At 30.7% G+C, this 15,152-nt stretch overlaps 2 protein-coding genes across 3 annotated transcripts; both read right to left on the bottom strand.

Moving 5' to 3' along the window:
• Positions 1 to 1,790: 1,790 nt before the first annotated feature.
• LOC123293605 lies at positions 1,791 to 6,218 on the bottom strand. 2 transcript variants are annotated; one of them, XM_044874484.1, is made up of 3 exons: positions 6,119 to 6,218; positions 4,626 to 4,899; positions 1,791 to 2,327 (listed from the first exon to the last, which is right to left on the bottom strand). In XM_044874484.1, exons 1-3 carry the CDS (start codon positions 6,147 to 6,149, stop codon positions 1,823 to 1,825), a joined length of 810 nt encoding a protein of 269 aa, XP_044730419.1. In that variant the 5' UTR covers positions 6,150 to 6,218; the 3' UTR covers positions 1,791 to 1,822. The 2 variants fall into 2 exon arrangements, with proteins under 2 accessions (XP_044730419.1, XP_044730420.1); XM_044874485.1 differs by having other exon boundaries at positions 4,626 to 4,884.
• A 943-nt stretch (positions 6,219 to 7,161) lies between these two features.
• Positions 7,162 to 14,082, bottom strand: LOC123291998 (zinc finger protein 260-like). The gene is made up of 4 exons (XM_044872496.1): positions 13,576 to 14,082; positions 10,991 to 11,114; positions 9,255 to 9,476; positions 7,162 to 8,291 (listed from the first exon to the last, which is right to left on the bottom strand). The coding sequence occupies exons 1-4, from the start codon at positions 13,759 to 13,761 to the stop codon at positions 8,119 to 8,121; spliced, it is 705 nt and encodes a 234-aa protein (XP_044728431.1). The 5' UTR covers positions 13,762 to 14,082; the 3' UTR covers positions 7,162 to 8,118.
• Positions 14,083 to 15,152: the final 1,070 nt, after the last annotated feature.

Here is a 15,152-nt window from a genome sequence, read left to right as displayed (position 1 = left end):
TTTTTTCTTTATTACAATTACTTTTTTATTTAATTTTGTTGTGCTACTATAATGTTTGAGAGTTATAAATCAGAATGACGTTTTAAATGAACCTGGAAACAATTAGATGAAATTCTGGTGTGTTGTAACTTGATGTGATTTTTCGTTTGAAACATTTTCCCCGAAAAAACTTATTTTTCAATTTTCACATAGGTAAATGTCAAATTAAAAAAAAGAAGCACCTATTTTTTTCTCTAGAATTCAAGGGTCGACTCCCAAAATTTTGGGATTACTCTAATTCCCACTGCCATCGTCTATTTTTATTATTTTAATTTAACTCCGTGCATGCAACAACCCAGGCCCTAGCATCTCGAAAACGTGAGTTGGAAGAATTTTTACAAACTGTATTTTTGTAAACATTTGTTTCAAATAGATAAGAAAGGGTAACTGTTTTCTGAAGTTATAGAAGTATCGAATCACCGAGTTTATGTACGAATCATTCGAAGTGCCCCCAGATTGAAAATTTCAACGTTACATTTATCTCCTTTGCAAGAAGAATGATATTAGCTACTGAGTGCCAATTAACACTGGCACCTCATATATCGACAATCCATAAAGCTAGGCCCGTCTAAGCAAGAAAGTCTTTTTTCAAAATTTTTAATAGCGTACACAATTTAATACACACATTACCATAATTTTTTCATAATAATTATCACTAGTCACTATTTTTCAATAAGTTAATTCTACGAGATACAGAAAGAAAACTTTTCCAAAACTCTGTATGCATCGACCTCAACACCGCGATGTTGAGGAGCGAGGACTAAACCGTTTAGCCGATATTGAGACTTTGTCATTGTACATTCGCCACTGTTGTCACAGGTAAAACTGCCAGAATATCCTTATAGCAAATACCGACTGCTTCGAGTGAATTTTTGGCATACCGTCCGGCAATGCGTTTTCACTAAAGTTGAACGTCATCGACTCAGATGTCGAGAGAATCATCGTGCAAAATTGAATATTCTAGTTCAAAAAGTCGAGCAGGAGTTTTCATCAAAATTTTTCATTTTATTCAGAAAGAAACAAGCTAAATTTGATAAAATATTGCGATGATTTAAAATTCGATCTAAAATCAAAATTAACTGAATCAGTCTGTATATTCGAGCGTTAAGTCTCTTATAACGTGAAACTTGGCTTCCGCAATTCTATGTTGTTTTCATCGCAGATATCGCTTCTGGTTTTGAAAATGTTCCTAAAATGTTCCAACGTTTCCTCTTCTTTCAAGCGAAATATGTTACCAGTTCGATAGCCTCGCCAAGATCCAGGTTTTCTGTTTGAAGTACTCGACTCAAAAACAAATTCAAAGAATGTATCGAGCTCAAAATATGCATGGGTATCTGACTAGTCAATGGAAATGCGTTTCATAAAAAGGTGCATTTACAGGATTATATTATAAGTGCAAAATTTATGTGAGCAGATTCTCAATGGAGGGGGGGGGTCTTTGACCCCCAAAACTCCTTGTGCACGGGCCTTCAGAAAATTTTAGTTTTTTTTTTTTGGGAACACTTTCTCTTTGGTATCGAAACACCTTAAAATAATTCAGGGATTTACTTCTTAAATGTTTTCTTCAAATGAAAAGAGACTGTTTTGCCAACATTTCATAGAAATTGTCACCGTTTAGCAGACAAAAGCACTTGAAATAACATGGCGAATCCGAAATGTACGATTCATGAATCCAACTTTTTTGTCAGGGCACCTTATTGAAATTAATAACACTAAATTACCGCTAATTTTTTAAATATATTTTGGCATAATGTTACAAAAAAACACAAACATTTTTGACCCTTTAATCAGTTAAAGAAGTGATATCTATTCTATCTGTATCAAATTTATTGTAAGCTGGATCCGAATCAAAATTATTTTTAACTTTTCCTGGGCTTTCAACTACATCAACAGCGCTCACATTATCATCATCTAATTTATACGTTTCTAAATCGTATGCAATCGCTTCAATCCAATATGCCATCCAATCGGCGAATGCTATCAATAAACGTGAGACTCGATCTTGTGAATCTCTGTCAGGAATTTTCCTACATAGAATATCACAAAGTTGTGCTAAACACACATTCGATACTTGGCGTAATCGTTCGCTCATCAAAATCTGCATGGGTGTGTTGTACGCTTTAATCATACAATCACGTAAAATACAAATTACCTTCAAACGAACTTTTGCTTTTCGTTCGCGAGATTTTTGTTTCTTGTACCGTAAATGTTCTTTGCGTCGTAGTTTTCGTAAACGTTTTCGATTCTCCGCTTCTTCTCGTAATTCTTGAAAGTATTTTTCTGTTTGTCTAGAAATAATAGTTTCAATTTAATAGAAATTTTTTCCCTAATCAAAATATTATTTTTTTAGCTATCATATGTAACTTTGTATCTACAGGGTGGACTATTTTAATACATACACCTAATTATATTGTTTTGTAGCTAACCAATCAAAAAATAACTTAAAAGTTGCAGAGTTTGATGGGGGACATCGTGTTTTGACATCAGATTGGACATAGTTCTTCGGGTTTCTTTAACAGTCAATTTAGATTCTAAACGGTAAAAGATAGAACAACACTTTAAATTAGAAAGTTGATCCTCATAAAAGAACTAACATTTTTTATCTAAACCAATTTTTCGAAAACCATCCGGTTTCGGAGGAAATGCGACTTAAAAATATGTTATTATTGCATTTAATCGAACGAAAACTACGGGAAAGTGTTTTAGCCAAAAGTTATCAAGGATTAGTCTGTGCCCATGACTCTGGCCTACAATTATCTGGCCTTGCCCCTTTCAGCTTGATGGAGGCTGAAAGCTTTAGGGCAGTAATAAAATGAGGCATCTTAACTTACCCTTAAGGTGTAACTATCTTTATGATCTTAGGCATTATCAATGTCCATGGTAAAGATAGGCGAAATCTTTAGTTGCGGAGATGACAAACTGCAATCTTTTTTGGAAGTTTTATCGGTCTTTAACACAGTACTCGATTAATAAAGAACCGTTAAAACATTTATCTTCCGTTCTAAGTGAATAGGACTCTGAAGGTTCGACTCCAGAGTAAGATAAGAGAAGCAGTAGACGGTACACTAAAAGATTGTTAAGGGTAAGATACCTATACTTATAGTACGAGAGCTGGTAACGTTTTCGAGAGTTTAAGGTAAATGTACATTATTACGGGGTAGTACGTTATTCCGGGACTTTTTTATTTTAATCAAAAAATATGAAACACTAAATAAATTTTTAATTTTAAAAACCAACAGAGCATTTAGAACTAAAATACGAACTCAAAAAATCGACTTTTGAACAAATCTAATTACACAATACTCATACTGATCGAAAAACTGAGCGATCGGTTAACATCTGGTTTTATTTTCAAATATGTTGTCTGTATAAGTGTGACAGTGTTGGATTGTTAAGCATTTTTTACTTTACTGGTAAGTTTATCATATTTAAATATGTAAAAATATTGTTTTGAATGAATAAATAAATCGTTTTAAAGCTTTTTCAAATTATTTTAATTATTTATTTTCTTTAAATTATGATTCCCGTAATTATGTTCTTAAATCAGTAATAGTGAACCAAATTACGGGAGTCTACCGTAATTGGGGAAAATAAGAAGCATTTTTTAACTCTCATTTTAAATTGGTGTTATAATTATTAAAATATTTTATACTAATCGAAGCAGTAGAAACCGTAGATTTTTGTGAGGTAATTACGGGATGTTTTTTTTGTAATTTGGCTTATTTTTTCTAAAATACTTGCTTTTTATGATAAGTATATAATGCGTTTTTAACTCCCGGAATAATGAGCAGAGTTTTTAGTTATGTATGCAATTCCGGGAGTGTCACATTGTAAAGGAGAAAATTACAACTTGAAATATTTTCAATATATCATTTTATACGACAAACCAATTTTTATAGTAGAAATATTTATATTTATTTCAATAATCAGCTTCAAAGTGCATTGTGCATTATGCCTAAACATCCCGTAATATGGTACATTTACCTTATTATAAGATGGCTGAATTTCGGATATTTCTTTCCTTATTGAAAGTAGGAATGAAGTACGTTTTGCTTCTGAGAGCGGTTGCGTTAATTAACGAAGTATTCGCGCTAGTAAAGCAACCGAATTTCTGTCTGGCAAATTAAAATTAAATTCTTTAATTATAAAACTAAATCATATTAAAATTATAGTCGCAATAAAATGATTTAAATACTTTTTTTTCAAATTATTAGATTAGAATCTGACGCAATGTTAGCAACGGTAAAACTATAAATATTATCAAAGGAGAACTCTAGGATATTTCGAAATAAATTTCGATTTTTGCCTCAATCATCTGGATCAGTTTTTTGTATTATATAAATACGTATATAAATACGTACCGTCAGGGTCGGATTAACCATGCCGGGGTACTCTCTTTTGAAAGCAGTTGCCTACTCTGCCTAATATAGTTAACCTGGCCCTACTTAGGTCATCTTTATTTTTAACTAAAGTGATACCCACCCGCTTCGCATGTATACTATCATACTAATGATATTAGTATGCCTCCTAGATGGTACAAACACACATTGTATATGAAATATATTTTGAACATATAAATAACGTACTCTGGAGTCATGCAAAACATTTCTTCAAGCATTTGTTTCACATTTCTCAGCCTGTTTGGTGATAATGACCGTCCATATTGTTCGTATAAAGCCAAAAGTCTTCGTTTTGTAGGTCTAGACATTTCATCTATTCGATTTCCAGTTCCTCTACCATATTCTGGTTGTCTAGTTGTACGTTGATAATCGTTTGGACAAGGGAAATCTTCATAATCATCTGAGTCATCTTCGTTTGCCGAAGTCGTATTTATATTCGTATGATCTGTTACAGTAGTATCTAACAATATTTATTAACTATTAATTTAGTATTTCTCAAGAAACAAAAAATTACAATGTGAAAAATATATAGTACTTCAATATTCAAACCACGCGTAAAAGCCGGGATCCCTTGAAACCGCACGACCTTAATAAATTCAAATAAAAAAAAATATATGCTGGACCATTTTAATATTAGTAGAATAAAATTAAGCCTTGTGTATGGATTAAAAGTTCGGGCAGCGAATTTTTGGGGTTTTTCCTTTCTAATGAAAATAATTATTTTTTGAAATTTTGTACTTTCCCGGAGTGGTGCAACATGTCTAACCAACAAAATGGCGTCAAAAATGAAATTTTTTTCAGAAATTTTATCATTTTTATTTTATATTCGCAAGAGGAGACATTCAAATTTTGTAGGTTTGTATTCAATGTTAAGAACTACTCCTCATATTTTTTTGGGGGGGTTTCGTCCCTTCCCCTCCCAGTTATGTATATATACATATATACTATATGTATACATACATATAGTAAAACAGTTCATTTGACTGTAACTTGAAAAATAATTGATTGATTTTAATGAACTAATATCAATAGTAGGTTTTATTACTTACAACTGTCGGTTAAATTTTAGCGAAATCCGTTAAATAGTTCGGCTAAAATTTCCAATTTAGTGAATTGTTTAAAATGGCTGCCATTTTATGCCATTTTGTCCTACGGGGTTAAATTTTTTTTAATTTGTAGCATTTTTTATTATCTTTCGATTTTAGAATAAGTTGCATACCCGTAAAATGACTCCTTGATCCATATTTTTGCGAAAAACGGAAAATTTAACACTTTCTAGAAATAATTGTTTGGGAGGTGTATGGACTGGCTTTCGGGGTATTATTTGCTTTGGCTTCAGAAGGCTATTAGGGGGAAGGGGTGTATGAAATAAATGTATTTTAAAAAGAGTTCAAAATAGTTTAAAATGCTAAAGTAACCCAAAACTTTAGACGTTTTTATTAATATAGCCCTTTTTACAACATCCACTCCCCTCCCCCAAATTCAGAATTTTTATGACGTATAAAGGGTTTTTTGGAGTCGCTTTTAATCCCTGACGCAAAAAACAGGGATGTTATTTAACTGAGAGTGCTCTCAGCTATGTTTAAAGAAAATGGGTTCAATTTGGAAAGAGTTCCAAAAAAATCCCCATTTGTCGGAGGTTTTTTAAATTTTGCAAATTTCACTTGTATGTATCCTACCTTGCTTTTCTTCTCCCCTCTCATAATCCATATTTTACTTGAATTTAATTCAAAATCCGTTAAACATAATTCCTGTTCATAATATTGAAAATCGTGATGCTTTATAAGAATAAATTTTGTTTATTGATATCTATAGAAAATTGTACCTAAATAAATGTTTTTTTTAATCAAAGCCCACTTGAATAAAACGGATAAAACCGTAGAAAAATACATATAAGGGGATCTATACGCCAGTCAAATCCTACATTAAAATGGCAAAGTACGATGTAAAGCTACTTTTTTAGTATTTTATTTGGACCCCTTAGGAGAGCGTGAAACCACATTTTGCAAGCAAAAAAAAGTTGTGCTTCCTGCATAATACGTGAAAAACCGAAAAATTTTCGAACTTTTTTTAGTTTTTGCAGTTTAATTAAAAAACTGTGAGCTTTGGACGTTAGTTGCTACCATTAAAGTATACTAAATTTGAAACAATTTAAGCCGATTCACAGTTCCGTATGTCTAATAGTTTTTGAGATATGATGCTTGGAAATTTCAGAAATACTAAAATTTTGAGTTTTCCTTATGCTAAACCGTTAGAGATAGAACAAAAGTTTAAAGGTAAAAAATGTTCCTTATACCAAAATAAACAACTTTTGTTTGAAAAATTTTTTCGTTATCATCATTGTTTTCTCGTGCAGGGGCAAATTAAGGCAAAACTTTGGTGTCCATTTTCTCCAAAAATATAAAAGATGGAGATGGAGATATATATATATATATATATATATATATATATATATATATATATATATATTAAAAGGGCTCCATGAAGCCAAAAAGTTTTATGCCAATTATTAAAAAATTTGTTATATACATATATATATATAATATAAAGTTCCTTTTCAATTTTTGAATCTAATTTGGAGAGAGGATTTAACAAAAAAAAAAACTATTTTTACTATTTTAATAAAACTTATTAAATATATTTACGTTTTAAATAAAAAATTTTGAGTAATTAAAAAAAATCACAATTTAAAAAACGTTATAATTACTTTCTTGTACGCAGGACTATTACCGATTCAATTTTCATGACCATGACTTTTACGAGATTAATTTTACAAATAAATCTTTGATTATTGCACTTTTTCACACAGTACTATAATAACCGATTCAATTTTCATAACCATGATTTATAAACGATATACTTTACAAATAAATCTTTTGATTATTGCACTTTTTACACGTCTCTTTATTGAAATAAAGGGTGTTCCAATAATAACACCGGTTTTGAAAGAAAACCTGTATATTTGTGGCATAGGTTTGAAACATTTATTGAATAATAATGAACACATCATGCGGTTATGAATGGAATAAGACATTCGACAAATGACCGCCTCGGCTTTGCTGGCACATACGTACTTTTTTCATGAAATTTTTAAGGGCTTGTGGCTTTAAAAAACCCTAAAGACAAAAATTCACAGGTGTTAAATCGTATGATCTGGGCAATCAATGCCGATTTCCAAAACGAGACATAACACGACCAGCAAATGACTCATGCAGTAATTCAACAGTTTCACTTCTTCAATAGCTCCCACTGCTGCGATATTTTTAGTAAAGCGACCAAGACGAGTACTTGTTTCTGTTTTTTCGAAATTTACAGACCCAGTTTGCTAATATTTTTTCATTAATTTGCGCACAGTGGCTTCATTTGGAGAATTTCGATGGTTCATAACTGTACCTGTTTCTTTCGAACTGTGGCTGCGAAACTTTCACCACTTTGAAAATCATTCTACATAATGATACGTTGTTGTGTATTGTAGCACTCTATTGTACTTAACCTCCACCTGTCTACTAACGAACGGCTAATTCTATTTTAATATCATTTGATGACACAGTTTGAAACCGGCGTTCTTATTGGAACACTTTTTATAAGCTTCGAATATATCGAATTAAAAATTTTCTATTAAAGTTCCATCCATAAAGTGCCTATGCTCATCATCTTCTTAGAATAGGTATATACATAATTAATTTTTATGTGTTTTCAGATGAGAACGTAACACATGTAACTGGATAAAATCTCGTCCACATATTGAACAAACATGAGGTTTTTCTCCTGTATGAATCTTTCTATGTACAGATAAACTACTCGATCGGCTGAATGCTTTTCCACATTCTAAACATTTGTAATTTTTTTCACCTAAAAAAGAAAATGTTATCAGTTAAAATACTAAAAAATAATATATAAAATGTTGACTTAATAGCATTATTTAATTACTGAATTCACTGGCAAATTATATACTACTAGCTTGATACCCAACCGCTTCGTTGGGCTTAAAAGTAAATACCACCGCGTTATAGACCCCAGCTCTCTTGCTCTCGCTCACCCCCCCCCCCTTTTCTATAAAACCCCCAATGGGGGTGGTGATTGTTTTACACGGGTAAAATATTTGTACAGAATTCAATTATTTTTAAATGTTATATAGTCTTGATTCATTGAGTATATCAGAACAGGTGGCCATGAATAGTATCTGGTTCATAATTATACCATGCATATATGTAATATGCAAGGTATACTAAGTTTAGTCCCAAGTTTGTAACGCTTAAAAATATTGATGATACGAAAAAAATGTTGGTACAGGTGTTCATAAAATTACCTAATTAGTCCATTTCCGGTTGTCCGTCCATCTGTGGGCACGATAACTCAAAAATGAAAAAATATATCAAGCTGAAATTTTTACAGCGCACTCAAGACGTAAAAAGTGAGGTCGAATTCGAGATGAGCAACATAGGTCAATTGGCTCTTGACCTAGAACTCATCTTGTAAACCGTTAGAGATAGAACAAAAGTTTAAATGTAAAAAATGTTCCTTATCAAAAAATAAACAACTTTTGTTTGAAACATTTTTTCGTTAACCTCACTGTTTACCCGAGAGGGTGCAAATTAGGCGTAAATTGTATAGTACGTCTTCAAAATGATGCTTATAGCTGGCGTTGTAAAGCTAGCAAATGCAGTAAACGCAACCGCTCCCAGATTAAACTTTCTTCATTCGTATCTAATTTTAATAGGAATAAAAATCCCAAAATCCAACCTGCTTGATAACAACAACTTGTTCATGATGTTGCCAACTTTAAAACTATTTCTAACAATCCATTGAACTTACCTGAATGTATTTGCATATGCCGATTTCGATCAAATGAAAGTTTAAAACGTTTTCCACAAATTGAACAAGCATGTTTTCGTTCACCCGTATGTGTTAATATATGCTTATGAAGCGCAGAATTTGTTGCTAATTTTTTTTCACAATATGAACATTTATAATTTTTTTCATTTGTATGTACAGATCGATGACTTCGTAACGTTGACCACTGGGCAAATTGAGCATCTAAAAAACGAAATTTGTAAAAAAAAATGTCTCAACGTTTTGTTCTGAAAATATAGACTTATAACCCATTATATACGGATTGTTTTGGAAAGCAGAGCTAATAGAGAATCATGGTTAAATATTATCTATAGTCTAAGCAACAAGTTCAAACTGGTGAAATATAAAAATACTGGTCGTTATAATATGTGTGATAGCTAGTTGGATTCGGAATGATGTCTAGAAAAACTTGCAAGAAGCGTTTTTCATCACATAAAAAATTGCAAAAGTTATAAACAATCACAGATGAAAAAAAAGGTATTTCTCAATATTTAAGTCCAGGCATTCATCTTCTGTGGAAGTTCGGGTACTGATATATCGATGCTGATTTGTCTGATACCAATATCGCATGACAGATGGATTATATTTTCCATGTAATGGAAAAGATGATTCATCAATAAATAAAATAGTTCTGATGAAGTTGTCTTCTCGATTTGCCTTTTCCATTACAGCTTCACAAAACTCTATTCTGCGATAAGAGTCGGCAGCCAAAATTTAAAACATTTTAAATTGTTCTGCTTACAAATGTTTGCAAATGTAGAGTTACTTAGCCCCAGTTCACTAACTTCTCTTGTATATTTTTTATCGTCAATATATCTATTAATATATCGTCTATATTTCATATGAATAAATTCTTGGCGATTGCCTATCTTCAACTGCCACTATAAATAACTGCTACAATAATTTTATTTATTTGTTTAAAATTGAATCTCTATTAGAAATGCTTTTAAAAACGGTCGGTTGTAATTAACCAATCGAAAAATAACTTTAACAAAAGTTGCCAAGTTTGATGAGAGATATCATGTTCTGGCATAAGATTGGACATAGTTCTCCGAGTTGCTTTAACAGTCAATTTAGATCATAAAAGGTAAGAGATAGAATAACACTTTAAATTAGAAAGTTGAAAAACAACTAACATTTTTTTATTTAAAACATTTTTTCGAAAATCGTTAGCTTTTGGAGTAAATACCACTTAAAAATATGCATTATTGCATTTAATCGAAAGAAAAATCGATAGGAACAGAAAAATGCTTTACCCAAAATTTGGGCAATAGAGGAGATTCGCCTGTGTCCATGACTTTCTAGTTTCAAGGCCATTTGACCTTGAAAATTTACCTGGGCTCAAAATTTATTAACACAGGCGAATGACCTTTTTTGTCCTTGGTCGCATTTCCTCCGAAAACTAACGATTTTCGAAAAAATATTTTTTATTAGGATCAACTTTCTAATTTAAAATGTTATTCTATCTGTTACCATTTAAGATCAAAATTGACTATTAAAGCAACCTTAAGAACTAGGCCCAATCTGATGTCAGAACATGATGTCTCCCATCAAACTGTGTAACTTTTGTTTAAGTTTTTTTTTATTGATTTACTACAAAACGAGTTATTAACCATAATAGATTAAAATTTTCCACCCTGTATAATGGGGGCTTTAGTGACGGAGCTGTGTTGCTCTCGAGTTGTTTTTTTACTTACTACAAACATTACACTGGTAAGGTTTTTGCCCGTCATGTATTCGCATATGTACATTTAAATTGGCCTTACATGCAAAAGCCACACCACAAACTGGACATAGATGTGGTTTTTCTCCCGTATGCACCTAGAAAAAATTCTAGGATTATCAAGCAATTAAAATAATTTCGTACAAGGGTAATTCGCAGATAAGAGTTATTTTTTCATAAGAAAAGCACCACGATAAAAATTTTAGAATTTTAATCTAATTATATAAGATTTTTATTGATACAACTTATTTGTGCACACACTAAGTAACAGCAATATAGTTAATATATCATATAACAGCAATATATATAACACATGAACTATAATTTATAAAGATATACTAGGGTGATACCCACCCGCTTCGCTGGGTTTAAAAGTAGAGATTGATAAAGATTATTCTCGCTTATCCCCTTTCTATAACACTCGAAATAATGGTATTGATTGTTTTACACAGGTAAATTTTATTTATTGTTTTTTTATTTATTTTATTTTTTTTAATGTATAATAGTAATTATTCATTGAGTATATCAGAGAAGATGGCCTTGAAATATTTTATATTGACAATTTTTACAGAAATCTGTAACTTATGATAATTTCAAATGTCAAATTAAATTAAATTTTTTTATTTTTTTAAAAATATATCTTTATAAATTATAGTTCAAGTGTTATTCTGATATATCAGCTATATTGCTGTACAGTTTCATTAAAAACCATTCGCTAGTTTAAGTGTGAAAGCGTAACAAACAAACAATCATGCTTACTTTCGCATTTATAATATATAGAGAGAAGGATTAAAAAAAAAATTAAAAACATAAAAAAATTAAATTAAATTTGACATTTACCCTTTTTTAAATTTTTACAGAAATCTTTAATTTATGGTTTTAAATGATGATTATAGATAGAGCAGATCCGTGCAGTCCGCCACCAAATTAGCAAAGAGTAACATTCATAATAAGAGTAATCACGACTAGCTAATTCTTACTGATGATGACTACTTGGTAGTCGAAATACGTATTTATAAAATACAAAAAACTGATATAGGAAATTGGGGCAAAAATCGAAATTTATTTCGAAATAGCCTCGAGTTCTCATTTATTATCTTCGATAATATTAGACTAGATTTATGTAAATAAATAAATTATGGATATTTGAGCCAAAATAGGATGTAATTGACCGTTTATTTAACGAAAAAACAATAAACAAAGATTACTTTATCAACGAATATTTTTATGTGCTGGAACTTAGCAGGGTGATTTTCGAATTTAAAAAAAAGAAAAGTTGTGCTAGAATGTGCTAGAGTTGTGCTACAATGTGCCGTCGAGAAAATTGGAAAATTCAGAAAAATAGAGAAATGGCGGCCAAAAATTAAATTTTTCGTCAGCAGGGTGATTTTGTTTTTCCGAAAAAAAAAAAATATATTTGATAAAATTGTGCTAAAGTTGTGCTGTAATGTGCCGTCGAGAAAATTTGAAAATTCGGAAAAACACAGGAATGGCAGCCAAAAATAGATTTTTTGTCAGCAGGGTGATTTTGTTTTTTCGAAAAAAAATATATTGGATAAAATTGTGCTAGGGTTGTGCTACAATGTGCCGTCGAGAATGAACCAGTTTAAAATATGTATAATGTTTGTGTACCAATATAAAAACAACAAACGTACAATTCTGCGAAAAATGACCATACATTGCATTTAAGCAAAGTAAATTTTCGCTTATAACTTTAGCAATTTTCAAAGTAATTAAATTTTTTAAACGGTAGATTGTAGCACAACCAGAGCAAAATATTACCTAACTTTTCTTTTTTCGAAAAAACGAAATCAACTTGCTAAGGCAAAATTTGATTTTGGCTGCCATTTTTATATTTTTCCGAATTTTCCAATTTTCTCGACGGCACATTGTAGCACAACTCTAGCACATTCTAGCACAACTTTTCTTTTTTTTAAATTCGAAAATCACCCTGCTAAGTTCCAGCACATAATATTTTTTCTAAACCAGAAGTGAATTGTATAAGTGACAACGTTGTTTTTACGAGTTATTCATCTTATGTGTAACGTCAAGCGCGCCAATATTTGAATTAACTTGCAAAGAATTTAGAATGTAATTGACATAGAGATAATACAGATAGAGAACGCCAGGAGTCTGCTAGCCTGTAAGTTCTTCTGTGTGCTTGTAATAATCATATGTACTTTTTTTTTATTTGTGTTTTATAAATACACCTTTATGTCGCAGTTGATTAATTTTTAAAAAACTTTATATTTGTTATTCATAAAAAAAACAATGTAAATTAAAATACTTTTTGGCAGCTGGGCAACATGTAATAGTATGTTACAGCGTTGTCAAGTTTAATTCACTAAACAACTACTATTTACAGAACTATCTTTTTTCTCGTTCTAAAATACCGCATGCTTTCTCATATTGTTAGAAATACCTTTAAAAGCTGCGATTTATTGCATAAAATTACACAACAATTAGGATAAAACACTTATTTTACAATGATTGCAACACATGTTACCTCTTATCTGCGAACTACCCACAAAAGCAAAGTATGTTAAACAGATGACATACCCGCATATGTAAAACTAAACTAAATTTTTTACTAAACTCTTTTCCACAATCTTTACACACAAATCGACCATGATCTGAATGTTCTTCCGTATGTTTTTTCAAATCAGTCTCATTTTCGAACTTCTTAAAACACGTTTTACAATTGAACCCGTGCGTTAATTGATGTTTTTCCAAACGCCAAAGCATTATAAACACTTTACTGCATTCATCACATTTATAAACACTTTGTTCATGATCTGCCCGTACATGTTTCTTATATTTCGCGTACGAAGAAAAATTATGTTCACAAACACGACATTTAAACGATGATGGTTTATCATTTTTTTTACCGAATTTCTTCGTTGCTAACGGTTCATCATCATCATCACAATATGCATCGTCATTATTATCGTAATGATTTGAATCATCGTCTGATTTTAGATCGGACTTTTCGATTTTAACTTCTTCATCTTTTGTTCCTACGTCACTTTCTTGTTTTGTGAAAAAATTGTTTTCTTCTGATTTTAAATAATCTACAGCATGATCATTTTCTTTTTTTATTTCAAAATCGCCATTACTAGTAAAATTATTTGATTTTGTATTTTCTAATTGAAGAAAATCTTTTAATTTTTGTTCAGATAATAAACATTGTATTCGAAAATTATAGCTAATTTCTAATAGTTGAAAACATTTTTTACATAAACAATTTGATATTTTATCGGATATTGAAATCTGTAAAAGAAAACAATATACAATTACAGAAATATTTATTATATACAGCGTTTTTACTTAATTAAGTTGGCTCTATTTGAAAAACTTTTTATTATAAGGTTTACGAAAAAGTTATTTTTATAAAAATTTTTGATTTCGAAAATATCAACATTCCTCTATTTACTTTTGACATAGAATGTACAGGGTGTCTACAATATAACAGACAATAAGGAAAACGGTTCAAGAAATCACTCCCGAGAGATGTGGGAGTGTATTTAAAAAATTTTGTGGAAGAGTGATTACATGTATAGAACGTGAAGGTGAATACGTTGAGGCAAAAACGAACTTAAGATTACAGTTTAGGATTGAATTGTTAACGATAGGAATGTTTTGACCACTTCAATCTTAAATTAAATTTAGCAAATCCTACTTATAAAACACGTTATCTGTTATAATAACTAACCAGTAACTTCAAAAGTTTACTTGCTGATATGTAACAAAATAATTAATATAGAACAATTTATTTTTCATACATTACATTACAAATAAAATTATTATTTTTGATGTAAGTAACAACAGTTATCTTCAGTTCGTTTTTGTCTCAACATATTCACCTTCGCGTCCCATACATGTAATTGTTCCTTTACAAAATTCTAGACACTCCTACATATCTTGGGAGTAATTTCTTGAACCGTTTCCTTTATTATCTATTCTAATAGTCTAAACGACATTAACATTCTTATCGAAACTTTTTTCAATTTGTGGACACCCTGAACTGTCGATGTCAAAAGTGAATAGCTGAATGTTAATATTATCAAAAGCAGAGATTTCCGCTTATTTTATATTCCTTATAACCTCCTTCACCATATAGTATTATTTTAGAAATT

The sequence above is a fragment of the Chrysoperla carnea genome, chromosome 2 (genome assembly GCF_905475395.1).
Source record: "Chrysoperla carnea chromosome 2, inChrCarn1.1, whole genome shotgun sequence".
NCBI classification, from domain to species: Eukaryota; Metazoa; Arthropoda; class Insecta; order Neuroptera; family Chrysopidae; genus Chrysoperla; species Chrysoperla carnea.
Note: the sequence above shows the minus strand (reverse complement) of the source record. Positions and strands in the feature narration are given on the sequence as shown.